We start from the raw sequence: 25,859 nt of genomic DNA, 5'->3' as shown, positions 1-25,859 counted from the left end.
AAGTGAACTGATTTATGAGCTAAGCATTAAAAACAAAAAAGGTGCTGCCCTCCTCCTCCTCCTCCTTCCTCCTCCTCCCTGTTCTCTCCATATGGATAATACATTATCAAGTTACCGCCGCTAACATTACATCAGTCTCTTACCTATTCAGCGTATAGGACCCGTTCCTCTTAAACCTCATCCTGGACGACAGGAAACGGATAAAGAAATCCAGAATGGACGTTGTGTTTTCAGCTATTTTGTCGCAGCCCGAAAGAAAAAGACCCCACCGCGTCTCTCTCTCTCTCTCTCTCTCTCTCTCTCTCTCTCTCTCTCTGGACGGCCGCGGAAGAAAAAACGCACGCGGAACAATACGGGAGTTTGTTCCTTTGCAGTCCTCTCTCACTCCTCAGCACCTTTTCTCTCTCTCCCTCTCTCTCTATCTATCTCTATCTTTTTTTTTCTCCCCAGACCACCTCCCTCCTCCTCCTCCTCCTCCTCCTCTCGTTCCCCCTTGGTTTGGTTTCCGTGGGGCCGGGTTAACGACTCTTCAGACTGCAGGCGTTTCGGTTAAAACAATGGGAGCTCGTACGGGAGCTCGTACGGGAGCTCGTGCGTTGGAAGCAAAGCCCGTGATTCTTACGCGGAGTCTCGCGGAGGCTTTGTGTGCGTGCACAGCCACGCTGACGCAAACCGCCGCGCGGTTACTCCCGAAACACCACCAGATGCAACTTGAACATTTTTCCTTCAATATGTCCAAATCTAGATCCTCTCCTAAGGGTTCACCCGGCGACATAAAGCCGAACAAAAGCGACGTCTAAAAAAAACAAAAAACCCCAAAAAACATCAAATAGACTTTTAGTTATCGATGCGAGCCAGCTTCCTCCTCCTCCTCCTCACTCACGATCCTGGGGAAGCTCTCGTGTTTCAACAGCGTTTCCTATCTGGGGAGCTATATATATAAATATATATATAAATATATATATATAAATAAATACACACATGTATATTCCTCCATATGCTGAACACAAACCAGACTCCACCACCCCGACACAGCTCCTGTCAACGCCTGAAGAGTGAGACAGATTTAAGACTAAGAATAGGACTGAGGATCCATTAATGCCATTTAAATCCAAAGTAGTCCTTCCAAGTGTGTGTGTGTGTGTGTGTGTGTGTGTGTGTGTGTGTGTGTGTGTGTGTGTGTGTGTGTGTGTGTGTGTGTGTGTGTGTGTCTAATGGACAATTCGTGATACAGGATGCTGGTAAGCATGCATGAGCTCAAGGAGCAGAAATAGGGCTTTTAATTGATAAAAGTACAACACATACCACGTGATCAAAAAAAAATAGAGTATAAGAGGATGTAGTTTAAAAAAAGAAAGGAAAAAGTGGCTTTGGATTATTACAAATTATTTTAAAAAAGGGGGTAATTTGTCTGTATTGATGATACAACTGGGAGTCTACCTAGTTAATCTGCCACTACTGCACCAACGAACTCTTGACCTGACACCAGGTGCTGCAGTCAACGACCAAATGACCTAACGACCAATAACAATGAACCATAAACTGTGGCTGGCTAGTGAGTAATATCCCTGCTTTGCAGCATTTTCAGCATCCCCTGAGTCTGTGACAAACAAGGTGAGAAATGAGCTGCAGGAATGTTACAATGTAGAGGAAATGGCAGGCTGAAAAGCTCAAACTGACTTTCATCAGAAGCAGAGGTGACACTGGAATGGCTTTTACAATGATAGAGTGTGATCTTTACTGCTGCACCCAGACACCTCCCGTCTCCACTGTGCATGTATGCCCTGAGGGAGGCTAGCTCACTGCCTGATCTTTACGCCACTGGGAGTGTGTGTGGACACTGGATACAGCTCGGGGCAGTCAAAGCTGTTGTTTTGTCAAGTCTGGATTTCTATGGTAATGGGTAAAAAAAAAAAAAAAAAAAAGTTGGTACAGAGAAGTAGGAAAAAAGAAAAGATAGATGGATAGGGAGAAAGGGAGAATGGGAATATGTTGGGGCAGAGGGCCAGACCACAAAGACTGACAAATGGAAAGACCAGATGTATTTTTCTTACAGCGAATTGAGGAGGCATTGTGGAGGGGAGGAAGACATGCAACAAGGGTCCCGAACTGGATTCAAATCCAGGATGTCAAGAAGCCCCAAATATATATATATATTTTTTAGAGCTTTTATAAAGATATCTGGAAGTGACATGAAGACAAAAAAAAAGAAGAAAGGAGCTATTTTCAGCTGAAAACTTCAAAAAAATGTAAATCATCTCATCATTAATTTAAGGACAAGTAATTAAAGAGATCACATTCAGTTCAAGGAATCCTGAACATCATGTCCACTTAAAAAAAACCTAATGAATTAAATGACGGGATTACAGGACATAAAGATGAATCCAGGCAAGCGGTAAATTTAAGAGCATTCCGGGTTATTGTGATGTGTGTGTGTGTGTGTGTGTGTGTGTGTGTGTGTGTGTGTGTGTGTGTGTGTGTGTGTGTGTGTGTGTGTGTGTGTGTGTGTGTGTGATTCCTCAACTCCCGCAAAAGCACTCAGGGTCGGTTTCAATGGCTCCGAGCTCGTTTATTACAATAAGAGCAGCCTGGCACCGGAAAATGCTGATCAATTGCATCACTGCTGCTCAGTCAGTCACTGCAGAGTTGCACAACAGCCACTGGAGGGAGGAGAGGCGGAGGAGGGAGGAGAGGCGGAGGAGGAAGAGGGCTATGGGAGTAAGGTGATTAAAAGAGGACGATAAGAATGTGGGGGACAGAGAAAGCATGGAGTCCAAAATAAAAGGAGGGTGGTGGAAGCAAAAAGCGGGTGAACGCTGGAGAATGCAGAGGCACAATTAGCCCGAGCTTTATTGATGCAGTTCAAAACACCCCTCCCTCCCTCCCTCCCTTCTTTCCTGCTCCTATTCAGTCTCAATCCATTCCTCCTTCCTGCACTTATTCATCGCCTGCACCTTAACTTCCCTTGATTTTATTGCTCCTTTTGCAGCCCCTTCATTAAGCTAATTTGAGCTTTCTTGCTTCTTTCGCAATCCCCATTCAGGCCTCTTTTCCAATGCACGGCACCTCTTTCTTTTTCTTTCCCCTCTTCTGTCCATCGAGCTCAATCCCTCCCCACATTCATCTTCCTGGTGCATGTTGCGCAAGATTGATGTGAAATTTAAGTTTGTGTCCATGCATACAAATGGTGTACAATGCACAATGCCTTCTCTGGAGAAAGCTGCAGTTTTTCTCTGAAGGTGTTGATATTGAGAGGAAAAACTAAAACGCTCATGAACTCGTCTCTTTTCTGTGCCTCGTTCCAAGTGACAGAAAAGCTTCCAGAAAACAGTCATCGCTGGCTCTTGTGCAGCGGTGGAATAGCCCTGGCCCCTCCACTCCTACGCTGGCTTTCCAGGAAATACATCGCACAGTTAAACGCTGGGCCGCAGTGCACAAACACACACAGCGGACACACAAGCGGACACACACACACACACACACACACACACACACACACACACACAGTGCATGTGTGACAGGAGAGCTTTAGAGAGACCATGTCACTGCATGCGCCAAGTTCCCCAGCACAGAGGTGATACTGACTGAGAGCACACACGCTCGCGCACCCGCACACACACACTCCCTGCTGTAATGCCAAAAAAGAGGAATCTTATGAAACAGCAAACATGTGTGTATTGCGCAACTTAATGCACGTAGGGTCTTGCTGCCAAGAACCAAGAACGTACTGTTTCTCTCACCAACACACCCTAAATATGTTTCAGCCCCCACAAATAAACACACACACACACACACACACACACACACACGGAGCACAGTAAGAGGTATATGTGAGCTGGGGCCATGCCAAGGGCTGCAGTATGAAAGGGCCTATATATACAGCCAGGCTGGGCGACGCCAGCAGTCCGTCAGTCGGTCTGTGTGTCTGTCTTTCACATACAGCTTGGGGCATAATGAGGGGACACCGCTAGTAACTCACCTTTTATAGTAACCTCAGTGGGCATTGGCTATCTGTCCGTCTGTCCATAAGTCAACTTGTTTATCTGTCTGATCATCTATCGCCACAAAGCTGAAGGAACTTCCATTGATATTGAGAGTTGCATGTATAATACAGAGCAAACTGAGAGAGATGTTGATATTTTCTCAAGTGTCTCCTGGATGCCCGGAAAAGGCAAATGTTATGTCTGGGTGTTTTCAGGGCTCTGCTCCCAATCAGTATTATCTTTCTAGATCTAGACAGCTTTGGTTTCCATTCAAATTCCAGGAAATTAGATGCAACCTTATCCATGCACTGATCATAGCTTTGGCATTTTGAGAATTTAAAGCTCAGCAATAGCTTTGGGGAAAAAAGACTATGTAATTTAAAAAAAAAAGAAAGAAAAAAAAAATCACACTTGTTTTATTTCCAAAACTCTAATAAGGGCATTATACTTCAGTGAAGACACTATGGTCATGCTGAAACGATGAGTCTATATCAGTCTGTAGGTACGGGACTGCTGGTCAGCCAGTGACTTTTCTCCACATTTTCTGTCATTTTAAAGAGCAAACAATAAATTAATAATAATATTATTTAATAATGAAATGAAAATAATCCTCAATTTTTTGAGGGGAAATAGTTTTAAAGGATCCTGTAAGGAAACACTAAAAGAAAGTGGCTATTTTCTTGGGTGATTGGAGTATTTTTAAAGTTAATATAATAAGGTAAGACATCAGAAGAAGAATTAAATAAATGTAATGCTGTAAGTATTTCCAAACTATAATGTAAACCTGACAGTGTATTAGACACTGTTTAATAATACGGCTTTTTTTCTTGAGTAATTTGCATAAAGAATCAGATATGAATGACCTAAAAATAGAAAATAATTTATCGTGTGAACTGTTCACCAGTCTGCATATCCATCCTGTGACCAGTGATAAAAGGACCCTGCTTAGTGAAGCACTGATATGGGGAACGGCTGAGGACGGTGGGACAATGACGCCACCTACTGCCTACCAAAAATAAGCATCCCCACTTTCTCATTCTCTCTCTGGGGCGGGCGGATGTGCTTCGAGAGTCGTGCTGGGCCTGAGGAGCAGCGATGAGCGATAGGCAGCAGGCAGAGGTGTAGACATCCACTGATGGCCTGCTGACTGGTATGCAGTCTGGTATTGCTGGCATGTGAATAAAGGCTTTGCACCACAGATGGGAGGGAGGAGGTGAGGATAGAAGATTAAAAAACAATAATAATAAAAGACCAGGGAAGAAAGGAGGATGAAAAGCAACGCTGATGCCTCAGTGACGTCTGGTATTGCTGGTATGTGAAAGACATTTAGGGCATTTAATGAATGGAGGGAGACGAGGAGCAACAAGGCCTGTAATGAAACTGTGAGGGTGAGTTGATGAGCACCCATGCAGGATCCTTTGTGCAGAAACACATTTAAAAGCGTCTGGCTTTTTCCTCAAAGCGTAATGCCAGTGAAGGAAAAAAAAATCCTGGTGAGAGGTTTCACATTGGAGACATAAACCACCAGTCTTTCTTTAGCAATGAATGCCTGCAGCATGCAACCACTGATAAATAACAGGGTGAATATCCAAATTACCCCGTAAACTTCACATTAAAATATAAAAAAGTATTCAGAGAAAAAGTATAAAAGGCCTGTGCCTCAGCACAGAGAATAACGGAACTATTGATCTCTGTGCCTGCCTCTAGCTGGTGGTGGACTGGTATTGCTGGTTTCATACTGCGGCCGCTTGACACAGTCATGTGATACTGGACTGGAAAGAGCCGACAGAGCCCGGTGCACACAGGGAAGGCCTGTAAGCCATGATTATGCAACAACTAGATCTGATTTCATGCTCGTTGGATCTCTCTCGCTCTCTCTCTCATTCTTCCTCGTTCTCTTCTTCCATACTCTTTCCATTTTTATCTGCATTTCTCTTTGTGCCACCAGCAACTGTCTGCTAAATCTTTTTCCTTTTTGAACTGTTCCTGTTTTATTTTCCTCACACACACACATGTCCCTGCACAGTGGACATTCATGTGATCTGGACATGTACTGCCCTCTTGTGGTAAAAAAAAAGACAATACATCCAAAAGCAAATGATCAGTCCTCCCTGAAGTCAAGCTAGAATTGCGGCCCCACAAATAACTTCAAGCATTTTTAGACAAATAGGACCGAGGTCCTGATCTGTGGCTCACTTACTATTAAGATGGTATTAATAACCTGCCCAAAAACAGATGAAAGAGTGAACAATAGAGCCTGGCAGGCTGGTCAGACCAGAACAGCTAAGGAAGGTCTACATGGTATCAGGGCAGTCATATGTTAACTAACCACAGGACGGAAGATTTGGGTCCTTGTTATGATGCTCTCCTCTTTAATAGTCCATCACAAGGTTCAAAAGCACATCAGCTCAAGGACGTTTCATAACTATCAAGGTCATTTTAATTTTATTTGGTTTATTAGTCCCTATTATTTTTCTTTAAACAGAGGCCATCTTTACTGGGGTCTAGCCGCACATCACAACATTCAAAGTCTTATTTGGTGATTTCAAGCGCCCACTGGTGACATCACAGAGGCGTGATTGTTTTTCTCATCGTTACAACTGTGGCTAAATGAATGCAGATCCCTGTCAGAGGTTCATGGGTTTGAGGTGTATTGTTAGATTTGGTGACATTAAAGTAGTTTTATCATTTTCCTAAAGAAGTACATTCATGGATATTTATTCATTTTCAGAAGCGTTTCAGAAGTTTCTTTTTCTGACAAATACAGTCTTTCAAGGATGTTTGAGGCCTGTGGGAACACAGATATTGTTAAAATCAGCGAATGAAGCAGGAATGTATGCAGACAGATTGCATGAGTCAGTAATTGATTAAGTAAAGATTTTTTATTACTCATCTTACCAAAACTCAACATCCAACATAATTTCCCCAGGAGGTATTATTTAACCCCTCCAATGCAGTTAAGCTAAAGAACAAACTAAGTTATGGATCAAAAAATGGAATCTCAAAACTACAACAATGTGCAGAGTTTTATTATCAAATATCCACAGCTTGCTTCTTAAAAAATTGGTTTTCTGCACTCTGCAGTCATATCTCCAAATGAATTATGCAGGTAAAACACACATTTTAGATCATTTTAAGCTGTGGCCTGAGAGCAGCAGGCTGTGTATCACTTACATCCATATCCAAAAGATAGAAAAATGTGAACTGACATTCCTTAAAATATCTTCAAATCTTAAAACATGTTTTGTTAAAACGTCACAGAAAGCGTGCTTTGAAAACATGGAGCATCTGCCAACAGCTGTGATGCTAGTAAAGGTCTAGCCAGGTAGCTAAAGCCCTCACTGGAAAAGCTTCTTAATTCCATGCATAGGAAATAGGTGTGCAGCCCATAGCTGCAGTGGTGTGTGTGTGTGTGTGTGTGTTTGAAAGTGTACGTTTTCAATCCTCTGAGCAGTCTCTCTGAAGAGACCAGTGACCTCTAATCATCTTTGACCACAGCTGCTCACCTTTCAGATGTTAGAGATGCACTTCAGAGACATAACCAGCTTCACTTAAGGTCTAACTGAAACACAGGGCAAGAGGAAGTAATATGGCATGGTCAGCTGCTAGGAGCAAAACAGAGAAGAAGAACAATGATGAATTTACGTGTGTTATTTAAGTTAAGAAAAACTACCTTAAATGGTGATCACCGTTAAGAGCTTTGGAGATGTTTTGTACATTCCCTATTCTAATCATTCTTGTTGATAACTGCAAACCAAAGCAGCACATGGCATGACATCACATACATTTCCCAGAGGCCACTATACTAAACTGTCAATTTAACAAATATAAAATATGGCGCAGAGGCTGACTAGCAGTATTCAGGCAGGAAGTGCAGCTGCACAGAGCCAGAGTGGTTATCACAGGCAGCGGACGGGTCACGTCAACTAGGCGAGATAGAGGGGCCCGAATGTCAGAGAAAGACATGTGTGGTTAGAGACGGAGCTCATCTTGCCTCTTTCTGAAATGCCGAGCAGAGTGACAGACACCCAGCTGGAGCCCTGCATGGGGAAGGCAGCACTTCCTGTGTTTGTGCATCTCACTGTTTGCTTTATCAGCGCAACGAGTGACGAAGGCTTCCTATGAGCTAATGCTCCCGACTCCCCGGCCTGGTGGAGAGGCAGAACAATGAGGAGGAAAGGAGGGCGAGTTACAGCACAGGGTGAGGCAGAGAGGGAGATGGAGGGAGAACACACACACACACACACACCCACACACAAGCCAAACACGAGGCCATATGCAAACAGAGGCACGGATAAAGGTGTACACAAGGACACACACACACACACACCCAGGCCAAACAAGCAAACATGCAGTGAATGGAGCACAGATAACAGCAATAACCGCAAGTACAACATGAGAAACAGTGGAAGCACAGTGAACCAAATAAAGAGTCCTTGTGACTCCACAATGTCAGCTTCCTTCACTCAGACTGCAGCAAACCTCACTCAAAATAACAAACACAATGCAGCGAGGCTAAACATTTCTTAACATGAAAGAGTCACTTCTACCTCACAGAGGTTACATGCAATCCCCAGTGATTATGAGAAATGTACCATCTGTGCGCGCTCACTGTATTTCTGGCCCCTCCCCTCCGGCCCTGAGCATCACATGAACTCAACAGAGCAGACCAAAACCCCTGACCCACCGTTCCTCTATGAGAGGAAACGGATGTGGGGAGTGTATCTCGGTTGTTTCTCATTGTCTCTCACTCGCACACGAAACAAAACGTGCAAACCGACACACCACCCAAAAGGTTGAGGACAGAATAGCTTACAGAGCGGAAATATCCAGCACACCAGTTTGTACACATATAGCCTCCTGCAGAGTCATACATAGACCTTCACTATTTCTATTTGCCTCCCCTTGTCAAATCCTGGCTTTTGAAGTAGAGTCAGGAAGGTCATAATGATGCTGTGTTGAGTGTTTTTATGAGAATACAAACCTTTAAACAGACAGACTGCGTTCCTACCTGGGGTGTGGTTTTTGAAAGACAAGCAGGGGAAGTACAATGTAAGATGCAACTGAATTAAATTATACAATATTCCCTCTTAGCCATTTTAACTGCACTGACCAAGTCAAGCTCAGGGCTGCAATGCTGCGCAAAGAACAAGCAACATTTTCAGTGACAATGACAAGCACCGATTTACTGCATTTTAATTGGACAACGTAGTTGGCTGCTTCTCAAAAAGCCGGACAGCACTGCTCTACAGAGTCAACATGAGATAGACCCAAGTATAGTAGCAGAGCAGAGGAGGGCCAAAGGGAGAAGATGAAGAGAAACAGTCTGCAAAAGACAGGAGGTCAGGAGTCACCGTTCTCTTCATAGATCTTCTCCCTCCATCGCTCTTCATGTAAGCTAATCTCTTCCATCTCACCTCCCAGAGCTGGCCAGCTCACTTAGCCTCATTTAACCAGCTAACGGCTGGTAATAAATCAGCCGCACACTCCTCTCACCTCTAATCTGTAGTAGCCTGCTCTGCTCCGCACACTCCCCCTGATACATGACTCAGTCCACTCGAGCTTCCAGTGCGAGGCAGCTACTGTGGGTAGAAAAACCTCTGTTGGGAGTACGGGTCAGACAGCAGGCAGCAGACATGATGGGGATTATAACATTTTGGATAGAACGATGAAACTGGAAAGAGCAGACTTTGACTCCCCATTTTCCTGGAATTTATATTACTTGTTATCAATGTCTTTGACAAACAAAACAAAACAAAAAAATAGGGGCTGAGTGTCATTTGAAGAGTTATACTATTGTTGCCAATAGAGTTTGAGTTTCAATACCAATGCCCAAATGTTTTTTCAATACATTTGTTTCGGGAAAGTTTACACACATTTTCTCAATGCATCATTGTCGGAAGAAATAATTCTGCATATAGTCTAAAGTTAAAAAGTTTCCCATTTAGATCAGATAATATCTGAACAAAATAAAAAGTATACAAGTCTATGAATCTGACAAAACATTCAATGTTGACTTTCAGTATATGACAAGCTTTATATACTTAATGGTGCTGATACAACAGTCTGTACTTGTTCACTAGATGAATTTGGCATTAAGAATAAACTACCTGAATAAAGTCCAATCTTACAGTGCCCAGATTGTTTGGTAGCTTAGTTAGCTTGCTAAGCTTGTTTAGTCCGTCTACCACCATTTACCACATTTCTTCTTATGTTCAAACAGTTATTTAAAGATTCTAAAACAGAGAGATACAGTGTTCCCCTCACATTATTACTTCTCATATGTTTCTGTAAAGCTGTTGATAGACTTGAGTTGGGCATGAGGTTGAGAAGAATGCCTTCCTCCCTTCCCCTGGCTTCCTGGATTAAACTGCTGGCCTTGCTCCCACTCCTGCAGTCCTCATAATACCCCATGTTTACAGCTACTCTTAAGAGCTGCTAGCTTTTAACGTAGCTCCTAATGCTACCAGGCTGTTGGCCCAGCTCAGAGACCACCGGTGATTAAAAAGGCTTTTTAGAAAGGTCATGTTTAGCAGGTCTATGGCTGGAAGCAACACAACAGAGAGGAAAAGGCCAGTGTTGTGACACCAGGCCAGGCAGCTGTGTATGTATAAGACCTGGACTGTGTTTTAATGAAGTACGGCATGTGTGTGTGTGTTTGTGAATAGGACGTACACGGACAGAGCATGTTCCGCTACAAATTAGACGTTTGCGTACGTCTGAGTTGTGTTTTTCTGCTCCGTCTCTCTCGTGGGAGGCCCAGTCAGCAGCTCCCCTACAGTGACCCCGACCCAGCAGCGGAAATTATACGACCCTGAACACCAGCTCCCTCTTTGCCTTCATTCCAAGGAAAGCTCTTCCCTCGTCTCCCACTTCCTTTTTTAGATGTGAAGCACCTCATGCTTCATTGCTGATGTTGGGTCCTCAAAGCAGAGGAAGTAACAGCTGCTGCAGTTTCAACGTTTGGATTGTTGATCGGACCAAGGAAAGCTCTTCCAGCCATGGTCTCCCACTTCCTTTTTTAGATGTGAAGCACCTCATGCAGCAGCAGGCTTGTGACACGCTCACAAACTCGCACGTTCATCTTCAGCAGGCACTCAGCGAGCTGTCCACAAGGTAGCCTGTGTTAGATCTGCACACGTAGAGATGCTGATGTTGGGTCCTCAAAGCAGAGGAAGTAACAGCTGCTGCAGTTTCAACGTTTGGATTGTTGATCGGACTAAACAAGACATTTTAAGCCACCTGGGTTTAAATGTGATTTATTGAAAAAAAAGAACTGGATTAGTGAATGATGAGAGTAAATGAATCATTAGGTGCAGCCATGGTCTTTGGCACCGATTTATTTGGCTGTTAGTGGAAGTGATCTTTAGTTTGGTGGAAATCGCCATCCTCTGCTGTAAATCTGTGTGAAAACTTTTGATTTGAAAGGATCAAATAGATGTAAGAACTAGTAGCTGCATTAAAACATAAAAAGGAAAACTGTGTGAATTCATTTATCCTGTCTTCTAAATCTGTCAGTCTAAACTGGTGCTGTTTCCCTGCTGATAGGTGGCGCAGGTTTGAAACCTCAGCACAGAGAAATATCACATGGGTGTGGATGGATTTGGGCGATTTGCATCAATCGCAGTGTGTGTATGTGTCCTTCCCTTTAAGATCATCCCACATCAGAGCTACACCCTGCTACCCTCCCTGTTTCTCTGTTCCCATGCTGTCCGCTCCCTCCCTCCCTCGCCTGGCTGTGATGGTGGCAGGAAGTTGAGGAGATGTACAGGCCATATGGGCAGATCAGAGCCATACGGCCGACACATATGAAACATATGGCTGCTGGTCCCGGCCTGTCAGCTATTAAGCCTCCTCTATCGCCGTCTCCCTCTAATCATACTTGCTGCATTGCCGCGGTTTAATTTCTCACCTTCGACCGCGTCCACATGTCCGATGCGAGTGTTCACAAACATATGCATGTACAAATATACACACAGGAAACCTTTTTGTGTTGTATGGGTTGCTCAACACTGGTCTCTTACTTTAATGCCGTCTCTTCAGACTTGTCTTGTTTAAACTTGTCTTACAAACCTTAAAAAACAACACACCCCGCCCTGACCTGCTCATGTCTTACAGTGATCAGTAACACCTGATGCCTTCTAGATCCCCGTTTCTTCCTTGGAAGGTAAAGCAGTCGGATAAACTCAAATTTTTCTATTTGGCTTTTGTTTTAGCTTGTTTCCTGGCACAAGACTTATTGATTCAAACTGCTGCTCCCTCCTCAATGACAGTGAAGAGCGTGAGTACTGTAATGTTTATTTGTAATGTTGATGACCTGGGAATTTACCTTTCCCCTCCTCATTCATTTACTGCTAATCTCTTTAAAAAAAGATCAGCTTCACTACAAAAAAAAAATCAGTCAAGGAAACATCAATGTCACTTAAATCACATGAATGAGCCACAAAGTTAGACAGAAAATAAATGGTTGGAATAGGAGACACACTGTGCCCAGTTGAGGTCTAACCGAGTTTAAAGAAATTGGTACAATTTATCATGAGCTCTATTCCAGTTCCTCCCATTTGGTGAAGTAAAGAAAACTCTTCATAGAATAAGCCTTTTGCACCCCAGTATGTTAAAAAGCCTAAATGATCCAATCAGGATGCACACCATCTATGAGATCATTTTTACTTCCTGTCGAAAGCGGCTACACAGGAAGCTCAGAATTGAAAAAACTCACTTTGAATACAGTAGGATGTCTTCATATTCACATCTATCGTGTTCAGTACAAGGGTTCACATCATTCTCTACACTTTACTTTATTCTCCTCTCCTCTTCCTGTCCTTTATTCTCCCGGCTGTTCCCAGCATGGGCTCCGTTGCAACTCCTGTAAATCCTATTTAGAGGGTATCCACGCCACGGGGCTGATCCATACACATGCACACAAACACTAACATGCTTATACACAAAAATGCAGGATTGTAAACACCTACACACACGTGACAGCCAGGGGGAAGTGGGTGGGTTGTTGATTAAAGGAGATAAAGAAAAAAAAGGGGGATGCTGAGGAAAGAGGAAAAGTTTGAGAGGAGAAAATGAGGAGGAGGAGGAGGAGGAGCAGAGCCTCAAGTACTGAGATGAACTTAGCTCCCCGAGGCGTGTGTGCTTTTAAAGTATGTGTGTGTATACTTGGCTCGCCGCGCCTGATGCAACGCAGAGATCTCTAATCCAATTATAGTTCAGACCAGCCTAGCGGCCTAGCCTCAGCCACCAAGGACAAACCAAGCTAGCTCACACAGACGCTGGCGGCCCACCGGCTCTGCAAAGACTTAGCAGCCCACTGCTCAGCCGAAGCCTCGCCCGAGGGTGCTGACCACATCATACTGAAATAAAAAAAAAAAAAAACCAGATATAAATGCTTCCTCCTACAAGACACATCAGGTCTCTCATCTCAGTGGTTGAATGGGGAAATACTGGTCTGCTGGGCGAACACTCAAAATCTTGGTTTTAAAGTTTTGGGAATCAAACCAAAGAATAAAATGACTCCAATGCATTTGTACGTCTCTCCTTCTGTTGGCTTTCCTTCCCTTTCTACCCTGCACACAGCTCCAGACTCCATTTCTCTCTCTGTCACCAAAGACCTGCACCCCCACTGTTAAATCTCCCTCCATGTCCTCTAGTGCAGACCTCTGCTGTTTCTAATCTAGCTCTCTGACCCCACATCGCCTCTACGCATTTATCTCCATATCTCACCTATCGCATCGCGCCACTATCGTTTGCCCCCCTCCCTCCCTCGCTCTTATACCCGCACTTTCTATATCCTCCTACTGCTCTCCTCCTTATCAGCTGCCCTCCCTCCTCCCCATTCTCTGTTCTTTTTCTCTGGTGTTTTCAATTTGCACTTCTCTTTTCTCTCTCTACATAACACATCCGGACTCTGATGTTGGTTCTGTTTGTCGGTTAGTTAGCCAGACGACTGAAAACCTTGTGCTAAGGTTTTAATGAAACGACACATGATGCAATTAGATTAGAGTATTATATGGCGGCGCCTCGTGTGTACAGAAGACTGAAAGCTCCCCGCAGAAATAATTAAGCTTTTATGAGGTGTTTTAGCTTGGCGGAAAAAGCAAGCAGCTATGCAGACTCCCTGTGGGGCCGATCAATAGGTTTGACGCTACATTGTGGCTCTGATGGATGAGGCTAGTTTACTGATAAGGATTATATGTGTACCTACTGATACTGCGCCACTCTATTTTGGCAACACCACCCCATTTACATCATAACATTCAGAAGCTGCCCTCTTATGATGAAATATAATGACACAGAAATCTCTCCCTCTTCTGATTGCTTGGGGAAAAGGGAGTGTAAATTAATTGATTATCCACTCAAAGAAGAAAGGTATCATTAAATGCAATTTAAAGCCAGAACTGAATCTGAAAGATTGCAACCAGTCCTGAAATAAATGCAACCGACTGTTCTGCAGTGTGTCCCTTGTGGGTGGATGGCAACAACAGCCCTCCTGCTGCAGGGGCTTCAACTTATTTTAGCTGATCTTAAGACAGCTCTAGCTGGCAGCGCTCCATGACTGTGATACTCTCTGACAGAACAGTAGCTGCTCCCAGGCCTGTGGCAGCCTGTCCTGCTACCGGAGGAAACTGTGAAGTCCAGTTCTCACCATAACAAGCGATAGATGGGGAGTGAGAGCGAGACAGAGTAGCCGGTTAGTCACGACTTTTCCTGCCCTCTGATTTTTTTTTCCTGCCCTGTCTGTCCATCTGATGGCAGTGTCAGTTGTTTGCACTGGGCAGGGCTGCCCAGAGCGTTATGAAAGAGCAAACACAGTCTCAGCATGGTGTCCCTCTCCTGCCAAGCGAAATACAGGAAACACACACACACTGACTGAGGACCCGAGCCATGCAAAGAGCAACACAACAGCGTGACCTAAATGAGCAGAACGTCTTCAAAGTGAAAGAAAATCAAGGATAAAATCTGCAGATCAAGGAATCTCCAAACATGCAGGCACATTATATAAAAACAAGGTTTATTGTGATGATGAGAGTTCACCATACCATATGCATCAGAGGCTGCTGGTTAAATGTCAGCAAACGGTGCAGTTGACGTTGTGAAATGCAGCCTGTTCAAGCTTCTGAACAGGTCAGGACCCATTGGAGTGGGTGGAGAGGCTTCACAAGCACAGCCAGCAGTCAGGTAGTGAGTTGGGTTGCATTTGCTGCTTCCCGATCCATCCCAGTATTAAGTTGCACCATACTAACACAACGTGTACTGTCCTCACCGGCTTTTGAAACCTCATCTTCACTCAAATATGCTGGCTAAAAGAGGGGCAAAAACACTTCCATCTCAAGTGAAAATCGCTTGCTACAGCCGTGCTTGCATTAGGATTCTTCAATTATCCACTTATGCATATTCAGTGAAAGGCAAACTGCAGAGTCATTCTGGTATCACATTCATTTCTGGGCCTCTCCGTGTCAAGGAAGACAAGGAAGTAGGAGAGGCGTCTCGAGAGACACACCAGACAGTACAGCAGTATTTACTCAGGAGTGTGTTTGTAAGTATGTGTGTGTACTTGTACCCGGGCTATTTGCCTCCTCAAAAAGGCATTCAATGGAGCCTTTATATCTCCCTCAATGATGCACACTGATGTCCTAAAAAAAAACACTCCATGATACAGCACTGTGTCTTCAAGCCTGGAGAGGGCTCACTTAAAATGTATTCAGACCTTTTTCCACAGACACCAGCGAGTTGAAAAGCGCACTGCAACATTATGGTGCAATATTTTATATGTTTTAACCAACTAACTAACTTAAATTAGTTGTAGGCCAGTTAAGTGAAGCAAACAGTGGTTCTTTCTGTATTGACCGCACTTCTCTCTGGTGAGCTGGAGCTGCTAGTTGTGGTCGTTACTAGATCAACTACTCGCTCTAGGTGTCAACTTCCTGTTAAACCTGAAGTCATCGATATGTCTGCACTGTGACAGCTGAGCTTTAATGGTGTGGTCGACGGCCCCGCAGCTCACCTTTTTTGCTCTGCTGTGCTACTGGGGAAGAGGAGGAATCTGCTACCGTTGCCCCCCCTGAATAATGATGCAGACTTCATGAGAAGCAAACACCTCCAAATGTCAAAAAGGGGGCTGATGTCAGAGAGTGGAGCTGAGGACTTGTTTGTTTAGACTCTGACCTCTACAGCTTTGCTCTGCTTTGCATTCCACCGTTTTCCTTCCTTCACAAAAAAAAAAAAACGCACAATACAGCTTGTATAATATTACCCTGCATATAGACTATCCTCCTCCTACATGCTCAGCTCCAAATACAGATAACACCCCTGCTAGCTTTTGTTGTTAAACATTTCTCGGAGAGGGCTGAGGCTGCCCTGGGCCTGTTCAGCGCTGCCTTGCTCTCTGCGGCTGAACAGTCAAGCTCAGGCAGCAGTCAAGCACGCAACCGTCTCTGCACATCAGCGTCTCGCGAGAGAGCGAGAGAGGGAGAAAGAGAGGGAGAAAGAGACGGTTAGAGAAGGAGAGAAACAAACAGAGCCAGGGAGTGAACGACAGAGTGAATTGGAGGGTTTAAAGTGACTAAGATGCCCTTTCTGGGGAGTAAACAAACCAACTAGCCACCTTGTCATTCGGCCAATCCCTCAGCAAGGAGCACATCATGGTAGAATAGCCCGAAGCATGCGGCCGGGCCTAAGGCCAGGGACCAGCTCCATTAAAGCAGGCCAATGGGGATCAGCCTCAATTGGAAACAGAGGCACATAAACCAATAATGAGAGAAATATCAAAAGCTGATTGGAACATTTTTAATTTTGATGTTGAACCAACTGTAAGGAAAAGTTTGACTTGCAATATTAAGTGGCGTTGCTAATATTTTCTTACTTACTATTATTTGAGACAACTACTATCTGACGGCCTTGAATTTTTTCAGGTTCAGAAAAGGGTACGGTATTAGTTATTGCAGGACTAAGACATTTAATTATATTGCATTTAACAGGGGTTGATATTTTTTTTCCTGATCATTGAGTGATACAACCTTTTTCTGGAAAACTTGGGCTCTTATGAAACAGAGAAGCTCTGGCCTAAACAACCGCACAACAGCTCAACTCCAGTATTGACACGTGAAACTTAAAACTGTGTATGAATAAGTTATGCACCTAACACCATCAGTCAAAGGAGGTCAAAACAGCTGATGTTAAACATGGGTGTAACTTTTCGCAGGGTTCTGTGCTGTGGAGAGCCAATGTGTGTTGAGATACTGGGCTACCTGCCACCCACAACACGAGTCCAATTTGTAAAACAACATTGTCGCTAAAGGTTTGGCTGGCTTACGTGGTCTTAAAAAGTCTTGGCCTGGGCTGCCTTGGGTCTGTAGTCGTAAAAGCAACTTTAGTGCCAGACACAATAAATTCATTCTTAATAGAATGGGATTCTGACAGAGCCGACAGAAGCTGTCTTCACTGTTAAATCAACAAGCAAGTCAAGGGCTGTTACCCATGGGGGACACTGAGACCTTCTGCTTAGCTGACTACTACACTGCCCTCAGGTCAGCCCCTAATAACACAACAGTGTGCCAGAGAAACACTACGGATGATTCTAAAGCTAGAAATAAATACAGCAAAGTCAGACTCCACGGTGACAGCGTAGGTTAGTTTCTGTTCTCGAGCAGGTGACTACTACTTTGAGATGATGTCTGCTCATCTGTCATGGCGCATTACAGGCAGCGGAAACAGCCACCTGGGCTGAGACTGTGTGCAACAGTGTGTGCAGAGTCAGACGTGTGTGTGCATGTGTGGTGGAGAGGGAAATAAGGTGCTGGGGTTGCTCGAGGACACGGTTGCAATGTGCAAAATCCCCATTAGGAACATCTACATATACACGCAGAGAAAGCAGGAAGCGTGAAAGAAATGTTTCTCAAACACGCAAACTCAGAATGAAACTACAACCACCACCACCCAGAATGCTACCGCAGAGTTTCTCATGCACCGTATATAGAGATACATTTTTAGGGTGTTTTCTGAAGAATTTGTTTAAAAAACTTCTGTAGACCATTTCACTGAAATATGGCAGCTAGGAAGCTTAAAAGGGTAGAATCGCTGTACTTCTTCACAGATATGAAGTAGCAAAGGCTTTTTCTCCGCTGCAAATTCACATTTAAAGGGTTATGACAATCTTAACAAGGAAACACAGGAGGCTGCTGCATTATTTAATCAGTTATTTTGAAAGCTACATCTTTGTACCTGACAATTACCTCTTTATTCTACTTGAGTTATGTTTAGAGCCAATAAATACTGCAATATCTTGGAGCTTCATTGGCTGTTGTTAGGAAGAAGAAACCAGCTGGACACATGAGAGTTTATATAATCAGAAAACTTTGTTGCTGCAATGTGATGAGGAACAACATGCAGCGAATAGCTACTGTTAGACACCAAATCACAATTCCGTTTTGGGTGTGAGCCACAGTGAACGAGACAGACATCGTCCACTGAAGAGGAAGTTCAGTCTATAAGTGGTTCTTGTAAATTCCTCTTCTCTTTCTGCCACAGCTCCAATCACTGATGTTGTCTCTCTCATTAACTGTCAGTATCAACGGCAGCAGGGCCTGGTTCAAAGGCATTTGGACATTTTCCAGCACCGACCTCATAGCTCTTGAGACGAAATGTCATCTGATTGAAGTTGTACTTGGTGATGTTTTAAATGTTTTGATGCTGGTGCCAATAAATTATGATTCACATGTTTTTTTTATTCCTTTTGGAGGCAGATAAATACTTTCTCAAACACAGCAGTACCCTAAACTTTGATTCAAAATCATCTTGCCTAGAATTACTCACAAAATGAGAGGATACGACAAGCGAGTCCTTTTTTACTTAAATCTTTCATACTAGCTTGCATTACTGCATGATAATGATGCCTATGCACCATTAAGTCACAGGTGATGCAGAGCGAGATACAGTAAGTGTAGCCCAGATTAAAATCTGACTCCTGCTCAGGTCAGGCCGTCTAAAGTGGCGCTCCACTTAGCTGCTGTACTTTCCATTCTCTCGCTCTTCGTTCAGCATTACCAATCCATCACTCAAAAGCGAGGGGATTAAACATCTGTCAAAGCCTGCCCATTTCACCCAGCAGGAAAAAAAAAAAAAAAAAAAAAAAAAAAAGACACATTTAGGCGTCACGCATCTCTCCAGTGATTTAACATCCTGTCTGACTCTGAATCCGGACGGATGAGGTCATTCAACTCTGAAATAATACCCTCTCTCCAAAAAATAAATACATAGATACACTGAATTTAGTTTGCAGACACATTGGCTGCTTACAGTTAATGCAAGCACATGAATGATGCACACCACTGTTAAAGTGAGTGTAGCCTACCTCGGAGGCCACACGGGAAAAAAAAAAGTCATTAGTAGGCCGTCATCTGCTTCAGACCTCGATTTGATTCCCTGTGGAGCTTCATCCTTCCCATCAACTACTCCACCCATTCCCCCCACCTGCTAATTTGCTCTATTTTCCCTCCCTGATCAACCATTCCATCAAAAGCATTCATATCCCCTTCCTCCATCGGTCACAAACCTTGCCGCCTCCCATTCCTCCATCCATTTAAACCGCCCTGCTTTTCCCCAATCAGTCTCTCCAATTTCATTCATCAGGCTTTTTTCCTTCCCTTTTCTCCTCCACATTTCCCACCAAATCAGCTGCTTTCACATCCATCTCTCTTTCTTCCATCATCCTCTCCCTTTCCTCTCCTCACTTCCTCCCTCCGTCGGTACTGGCTGTGGCGTCCTTCACCCGGGGTCTGAATTCAGAATGATTACACGCTTGGTTAACTCATTCATGGACTCCACTCCGTCAGTGACGCACGCTGGACACATGCCCGCTCGCTTCTGATGCATTCAGCTCACATACACCCCTCACCCGCATATAAACAGTAGACAACGTGCAGGTTTAAAATAAAAGGGAAATAAGAATTCTGAGTATGCAGAAATGCCATTAGATTTGGTCAGTGCGGAAAAGGCATTACGTAAATAGACAGCTGACACTGCTACCACATTTTGGATACCCTACTTAATTTGTCATTAAGGAAAAATTCTCGTTTATATTTTCTGAGAGATGACAAAATTACGTATTTAAAAAGGTGTCACTGCACAAAAGGAGTCAACAGATTCAACGTCTTAGATTGAGAGTCAGTGTGAATTAATACCAACTACATTTAGTATCATAAGTATGATAATCCAAACACAGGAAGACATTGGCTCTCTCTTTTACACGCATGTTCTTCGCTTTCCCCACCTCCTCTAACGCCAAAATGGAACTGGATGTTGCTTCTGAATTCCTAAAAAGGTCTGACAGCACCAAGTGTTTGGGCAAAAAATATAATTATTTCATGGGAGTGACTGGGGGTTTAAAAGGAAGAGGAGGTTAAGACCTATAAATCACATATACATGTTAGAGAAATGATGCATCTTAAGACAAGTCAATGCAAGAACCAGTTACCAAAACCAGGAAAACCAGTGTCAGAAGGAGGACAACACTTGAGAAAAATAAAACAGAAAGCTTTCAGAGAGAACCATTTATCTTTGGTTTCAACTGCACAACGAAAGATAATGTAAGTCAGTCTAAAATAGTCCACGCATAAATATACCAAAAAGGTGGTATATCCAAAAGGTTCATCCAAATTTATAGTCTACCAAGATTGGATAAAAAGTGCACCCCTCCAAAAAGAGACAGTTTTGTAACAATGGTGGAAATGTGTGTAGGGCAAATATGAGCAAGACAAAGGTCGATAGATACATGTGAACCAAGCAGTTCCAGAAAAACATATTTTAGCTCATATGCCTCACAGTTCAGGAGTTATAACTGAGAATGTTAACAGTTTCATAAGTGGCAATAGGTTGGTGTCTCCTTGTTTTTTCTCAGATGTCCTGCTAACTAGCAGACAGACAGACAGACAGACAGACCAGTTGGATCGGAGGTAATAGTAAGTAAACACCAGTACTCTAGCTGGGGATTTAGATGGGAAGCATCGTTATCTCTTTGCTAAAGATGTTATGATGTGTGACACCCATGATAACATGCCTCCACCCCTCCCTCAGCCCCAATCTACTCTCAAAATGCTGCGGCCAGCCAGTCATACTGATAACCAGTCAGCAAAAAGGAAAATCTCACAGCGACACGCTATGCTGTGCAAGTCCAGATGTTATCCTTTTTAGAAAAGATATCTGATTCCACTGAGTTTCAGAATTAAGCATCACAGGTTGAAATCAAATCGTTCCCATGAGCATGAAAATGTGTTTATGTAGAAAAGACACACATCTCCGACTGTTAGTTTATTGAGTCCCTTCTTTACTTACAGTCAAACATGACCCAGGTTTTGATCAGACCATCTGGTCACTTTAAATTTGCATAGCAAATACACAAGTAAATGCAAGACCGGTCACTTGCACTGATGTCACAGGTTGATCCTGAATACAGCGATGAGGGCCTTGATGTTTGGCTTTATAACAGGTGTTAGACTGAGGCAGGTGTATCTCATTCAGTAGCACTGGCCACCAGCTCTCACCTAAACCCATGACTCCAGCCATATTAGGCCAATGTATGCATGTGTCAAATCAGCACAACCAATGTATGTCAGGTGTCAGCTGCACCATCAAAAGGTTAAACATTCAAATCCACACCATAAGTTACTGTAACGTGCACCTCACTGCCATCAACCAACACCTCCATGGTGTTTATTTATCTTTCTCCACGGTACCCATCTCACACACATATGATCCCTATACCCACCATCAACGTGTCCCATTAGGTAACGTTTTAGTTAGCATGAGTGATCGCGGCAGGTCTCGTGAAAGAAAGCACGCGCACCTTGCACAGGACCTGAAAAGCGCCGCGTTAGCAGGACTGTCAGTCTGCTAACGCTAGCCCCTCCGCTGCGTTAATCATCCCTATAAATAGACTCCCTGCACGGCACGCTGGCCTCTGCAGAAATACTCTCACAACCTAATCTGGGCACTGCCACCGCCGGCTAGATAGATAGCTGCAGGCCGCGGTGATTGATGCCGAAACACCGCCCGGCTCCGGGTCACAGCGGACCCGATGCCTGATGCCAGCTCTGCTACCGAGCTAGCACCGCAGAGCTAAGCTAGGCTAGGCGACATGCTACCCGCTTGTGGCTATTCCGACGTGTTTTTCAGTGGGGTATGTAACAGTAGTCGGTGCGACATTGCACCTGTCTGGAGCCGACTGTGGTGGGGACAGACGCGGCGTCACAAAGAGTGCGCAGCGGACCGACGCAGACAGAGCGAGCTGGCTAGGCACGCTAGCGCTCCGTACTCACCCCATTAACCAATCCATGGCGCTGTTTGGGGCTAGCTTAGCTCACGTTAGCTAGCAGGGGATGAATCCACCAGGAGCTGGAGGCGACCCCCTTAGGTTGATCCAGCCACCACCCCTCGCTGCCCCCTGGCTGCCTGGCCCCGCGAGTCCCAGTCGCTCTCCCCGGGGGCTCGCGTCTCTCCCGGCTGCTGGATGCCGGTCGGTCGGTCGGTCGGTCAAATGCGGTAAACGCCGCTTAAGACTGTGAAGCGATTGTCCTTGTTTTGATCCTCAGCTGGCTCGGATCATGAAGCGGCAGGGACGCAGTCAGATCAGTGTGTTAGCTGGTAGCGGGAGAGCAGCATCGGAGCGGCGGCGGCGGGGAGTCGCGGTGTCCGGTGTCCGGTGTGCGTTGTGCGCCGTGCGCCGAGAGCGTGCCTGCTGGGATGCCGCTGGTCGAGTGGGTAACCTCTGTCATGAAGCCTTGTATGGCTGCCGTGCTAAGCTGACAGCCTGAACCTCCACTGGAGACCGCTGCCTCCTGAGCGAAGTCTAAATCGGAGTCCGGAAGTAAACACAGAGCCGACCCACTCTGTCTGTCCTGTGCGTAAAATGCGTGTCACGCAGGGCTGTGTGAACACGGATGCGTAGTGAGCTAGTTAGATGAAGGTAATGTCAGTTTGGTTTCACTGCCCAAGCTATTGTAGGCATCTTAAGGTCTACTACGTGAGACTTTACATCGCTGTAGACATGGAGTTTAATTTATTATAACGCATTAGTCGTCATCTTATTCTAGGGCTGTTGTGCCAAACCTCGGGGGTTAGAAACCGCAAAAAGGCTTCCAACATATAAACGATTTTCAGATGGTTGCAGGGATTTGTATTAAAAAAATAAAAATAAAAACAACTCAGAAAATTGAAGAAAAAAAAGTCAAATTAGACAAGGAAAGAAGGAAAATCTCTGCTCACAAAACCAACCTGAGATGAGGGGTCTCAAATAGACCTTGCTTTATTTCAGGGGGAACGACTGTTTTATGAAAACCTAAACATTGTATCCTTTCCCCATCAGGTCATAGCTGATATGTGGGCGGTGCGCCATGGGGTTAAAGCTTACTGTATAATAGGACAAGATCTTCCAGTATAACTAATTATTTATGGATATAGAAATTAGGATTTTTTAATGCTGCAAATCTCTTTGACCAACGCTTGACTAACCAGGGAATGCAGGCAGCTGCTCTTAAACCAAAAATGTCAATAGGTTTTAGAAATCTGATTAACTGCACCACACAAGTACAATATCAGCAAAGGCAGGTCTTCAGTAGCCTATTAGATACAAGAACAAGCATTATAATAGTATAATAATATGTATTGTGCTCACATGTCACACATCAAATGCTTGGTGCCAGGTACTCCAGATTGGGAATACTGGGTCTCAGGGTTTATGGTCATATAATAAAGTTGCCATGTACAGTCTGCTGTGTGCCACTGTACTGGATGGGAGTCTGAGATGACAGAGTGCACAGAGGGACGGACTGTAGGTGGAAGGTCAGCAAAGTGTTGCACCATGGCCCACCAGTTAGTCTGTTCTTTAGTGAGCCTGCCGTACTTTTCATCATAATAACATATTGAATAGATGAACACTCTAAACAAAACCCGAGGGAAATGACATTGGAGGCCATACATCTCAACAAGAAGGCATTCATGTGCACTGACCCCTCACTGTGAACCTGTGCAGGCAGGGCAGTTACAAGTATCACTGGCTAAATTGTTATATACTATCAGCTATACTGCTCTGCTTGTTCTCAGACACCAGCTGTCCAGAGGCAGAGGGGATTATATGTATGTCCTCCCCTACATTAAAGGCTTCAGTTAACTGAGTCTTTAAGTTTACTCTTTAGTCAGGCAAGATGACATTTCATCAGTTAGTGCAGATTAAAATTGCAATAGTCTAAAGAGCCAACTGCCTCCCCCTTAGTTTATATTCTGTTTTATCAGCCACTCTGTATTCAGAGCAATGTGCTGCTGAAAGCGTTGATTCATTTATCGAGAGAAACTCAATTTCAAACTACTTTGATAATTGATTAATCTTTTAGGTCATTTACCAAAGAAAAAGCCAATGAGAGCTGGTTATAGCTTATCAAAAGTGAGGGTGTGCTGCTTTTCTCTGTTTTATATAATTCAATTGAACATGTTAAAGTTGGTATTTGAGCAAAACAAGACATTTGAAGACACATTAAGCACTGGGTAATTGTGAGGGCCAGTTTTTTTTTTTTTTATTTTTCTGACATCTTCTTTACCAAGCAATGAGTCGCAAACATAATTGACAGATTAGTCACTAATAATTGTTGGATGCAGAGAATCATGTTTTTTGTTTGTTTTGTTTTTACACAATACTGTATCTGTCACTTAGCAAATACAAAATGTGATTTAGTAACAACACAGTGGTTTTCATCATTTGGCATTTTTTTCAATGAATGAGTTCTATTTTGTACAGGAATATATATAATTCATCATGTACCCTGCCTTAACCTTAACCCTTGACCATTTATTCTACAAACCTTTTATATCTTTTTACTGTTTTCCATTCCCTCTTCTCTCTATCTCCATTTCCCCTTTAAGAAAACCATCAATTAGACTGATGTAGTTTGCAGAGATGGGATCAATATCTACTTTGCCGTGCAAAAATGACTGATCTTCTCTCTTCCCGTCTGCCTCTCTCTCTCTGAGACACCATTAGAGAGAGACATATGGTTTTCACCATTGCCCTAACTCTCCTTTCTCCCTTCTTCTTTTTCTGTCTCACCCTCTCCTCCCCAGTTCCTCCTCCTCCCCTCAGCATCCTCAGGCTTCTATAAATAACAGGAGCACGCAGGTGACGGAGAGGGCATTCAGAATAGGAGCCCTGTTAACAGGAGGCAGAGCCACATGATTGGCTCGTTGACGCTCCAGCGCCCTTCCAGCGTCCAATCACGTCAGTGAGAGGCGGAGTTACCGCGATGATTGACAGGAAGCTGGTGGCGCGCTCAAACCCGATGTAATGCTTTGAAAAGCCACACGGGGGCGATGTGGGACGTTTGTTGACTTCAGCCCTGTGCAGACATTATGCTGCATTTACTCAGTTTTACAGTTCTAACACAGGTATGTGCAAATACTGGAGGACCTAGCTGGTCCAGGATCTGTAGCAGAAGTTGTCTTCCTCTCAAGGACATAATTGAGAGAGTACCTTATAGGGTGTGTGTGTGTGTGTGTGCGTGTGCGTTTGAAAGAGAAAGAGAAAGAGAAAGAGTTGTTTAATATCTACAGAACCTCAAACGTCCAAAGAAAATTTATTAAAAATATAAAATTAGTAGTATAATTTTGTGCGAACGGTTTTCATCAGAACTACATACAGTAAGATACAATGTCCTATGAAAATTCCTTAGAAAACTATTTACAAATAGGCCTAAGTATGAATTACTTACACATTTTAAACACTGATATCTTAAAACCTGAGCTAAAGAAAACAAAATGTTTCGCATGGCAAAAAATAAGAATTTTATTTTTCACTTTAATATGAATTAATATCTTGCAAACATCTGA

General features: G+C 43.9%; 1 protein-coding gene across 2 annotated transcripts in view; it reads right to left on the bottom strand.

The window, feature by feature from the left end:
• The window catches only part of mob2a (MOB kinase activator 2a), a 56,643-nt gene extending 33,754 nt beyond the window's left edge, over positions 1 to 22,889 (bottom strand). Inside the window, exon 1 of one of the 2 annotated variants that reach the window (XM_054620066.1) lies at positions 22,304 to 22,889. In XM_054620066.1, coding sequence (XP_054476041.1) covers positions 22,304 to 22,320 — 17 coding nt within the window. In that variant the 5' untranslated portion in view covers positions 22,321 to 22,889. Of the gene's footprint in view, positions 1 to 143; positions 415 to 22,303 lie in introns of those variants that run through there. The other variant, XM_054620064.1, reaches the window with a different exon arrangement.
• Positions 22,890 to 25,859: the final 2,970 nt, after the last annotated feature.

The sequence above is a fragment of the Anoplopoma fimbria genome, chromosome 19 (assembly GCF_027596085.1).
Source record: "Anoplopoma fimbria isolate UVic2021 breed Golden Eagle Sablefish chromosome 19, Afim_UVic_2022, whole genome shotgun sequence".
In the NCBI taxonomy this organism is placed as follows: Eukaryota; Metazoa; Chordata; class Actinopteri; order Perciformes; family Anoplopomatidae; genus Anoplopoma; species Anoplopoma fimbria.
The sequence above is the reverse complement of the archived record's forward strand: the minus strand, read 5'-3'. Positions and strand labels throughout refer to the sequence as shown.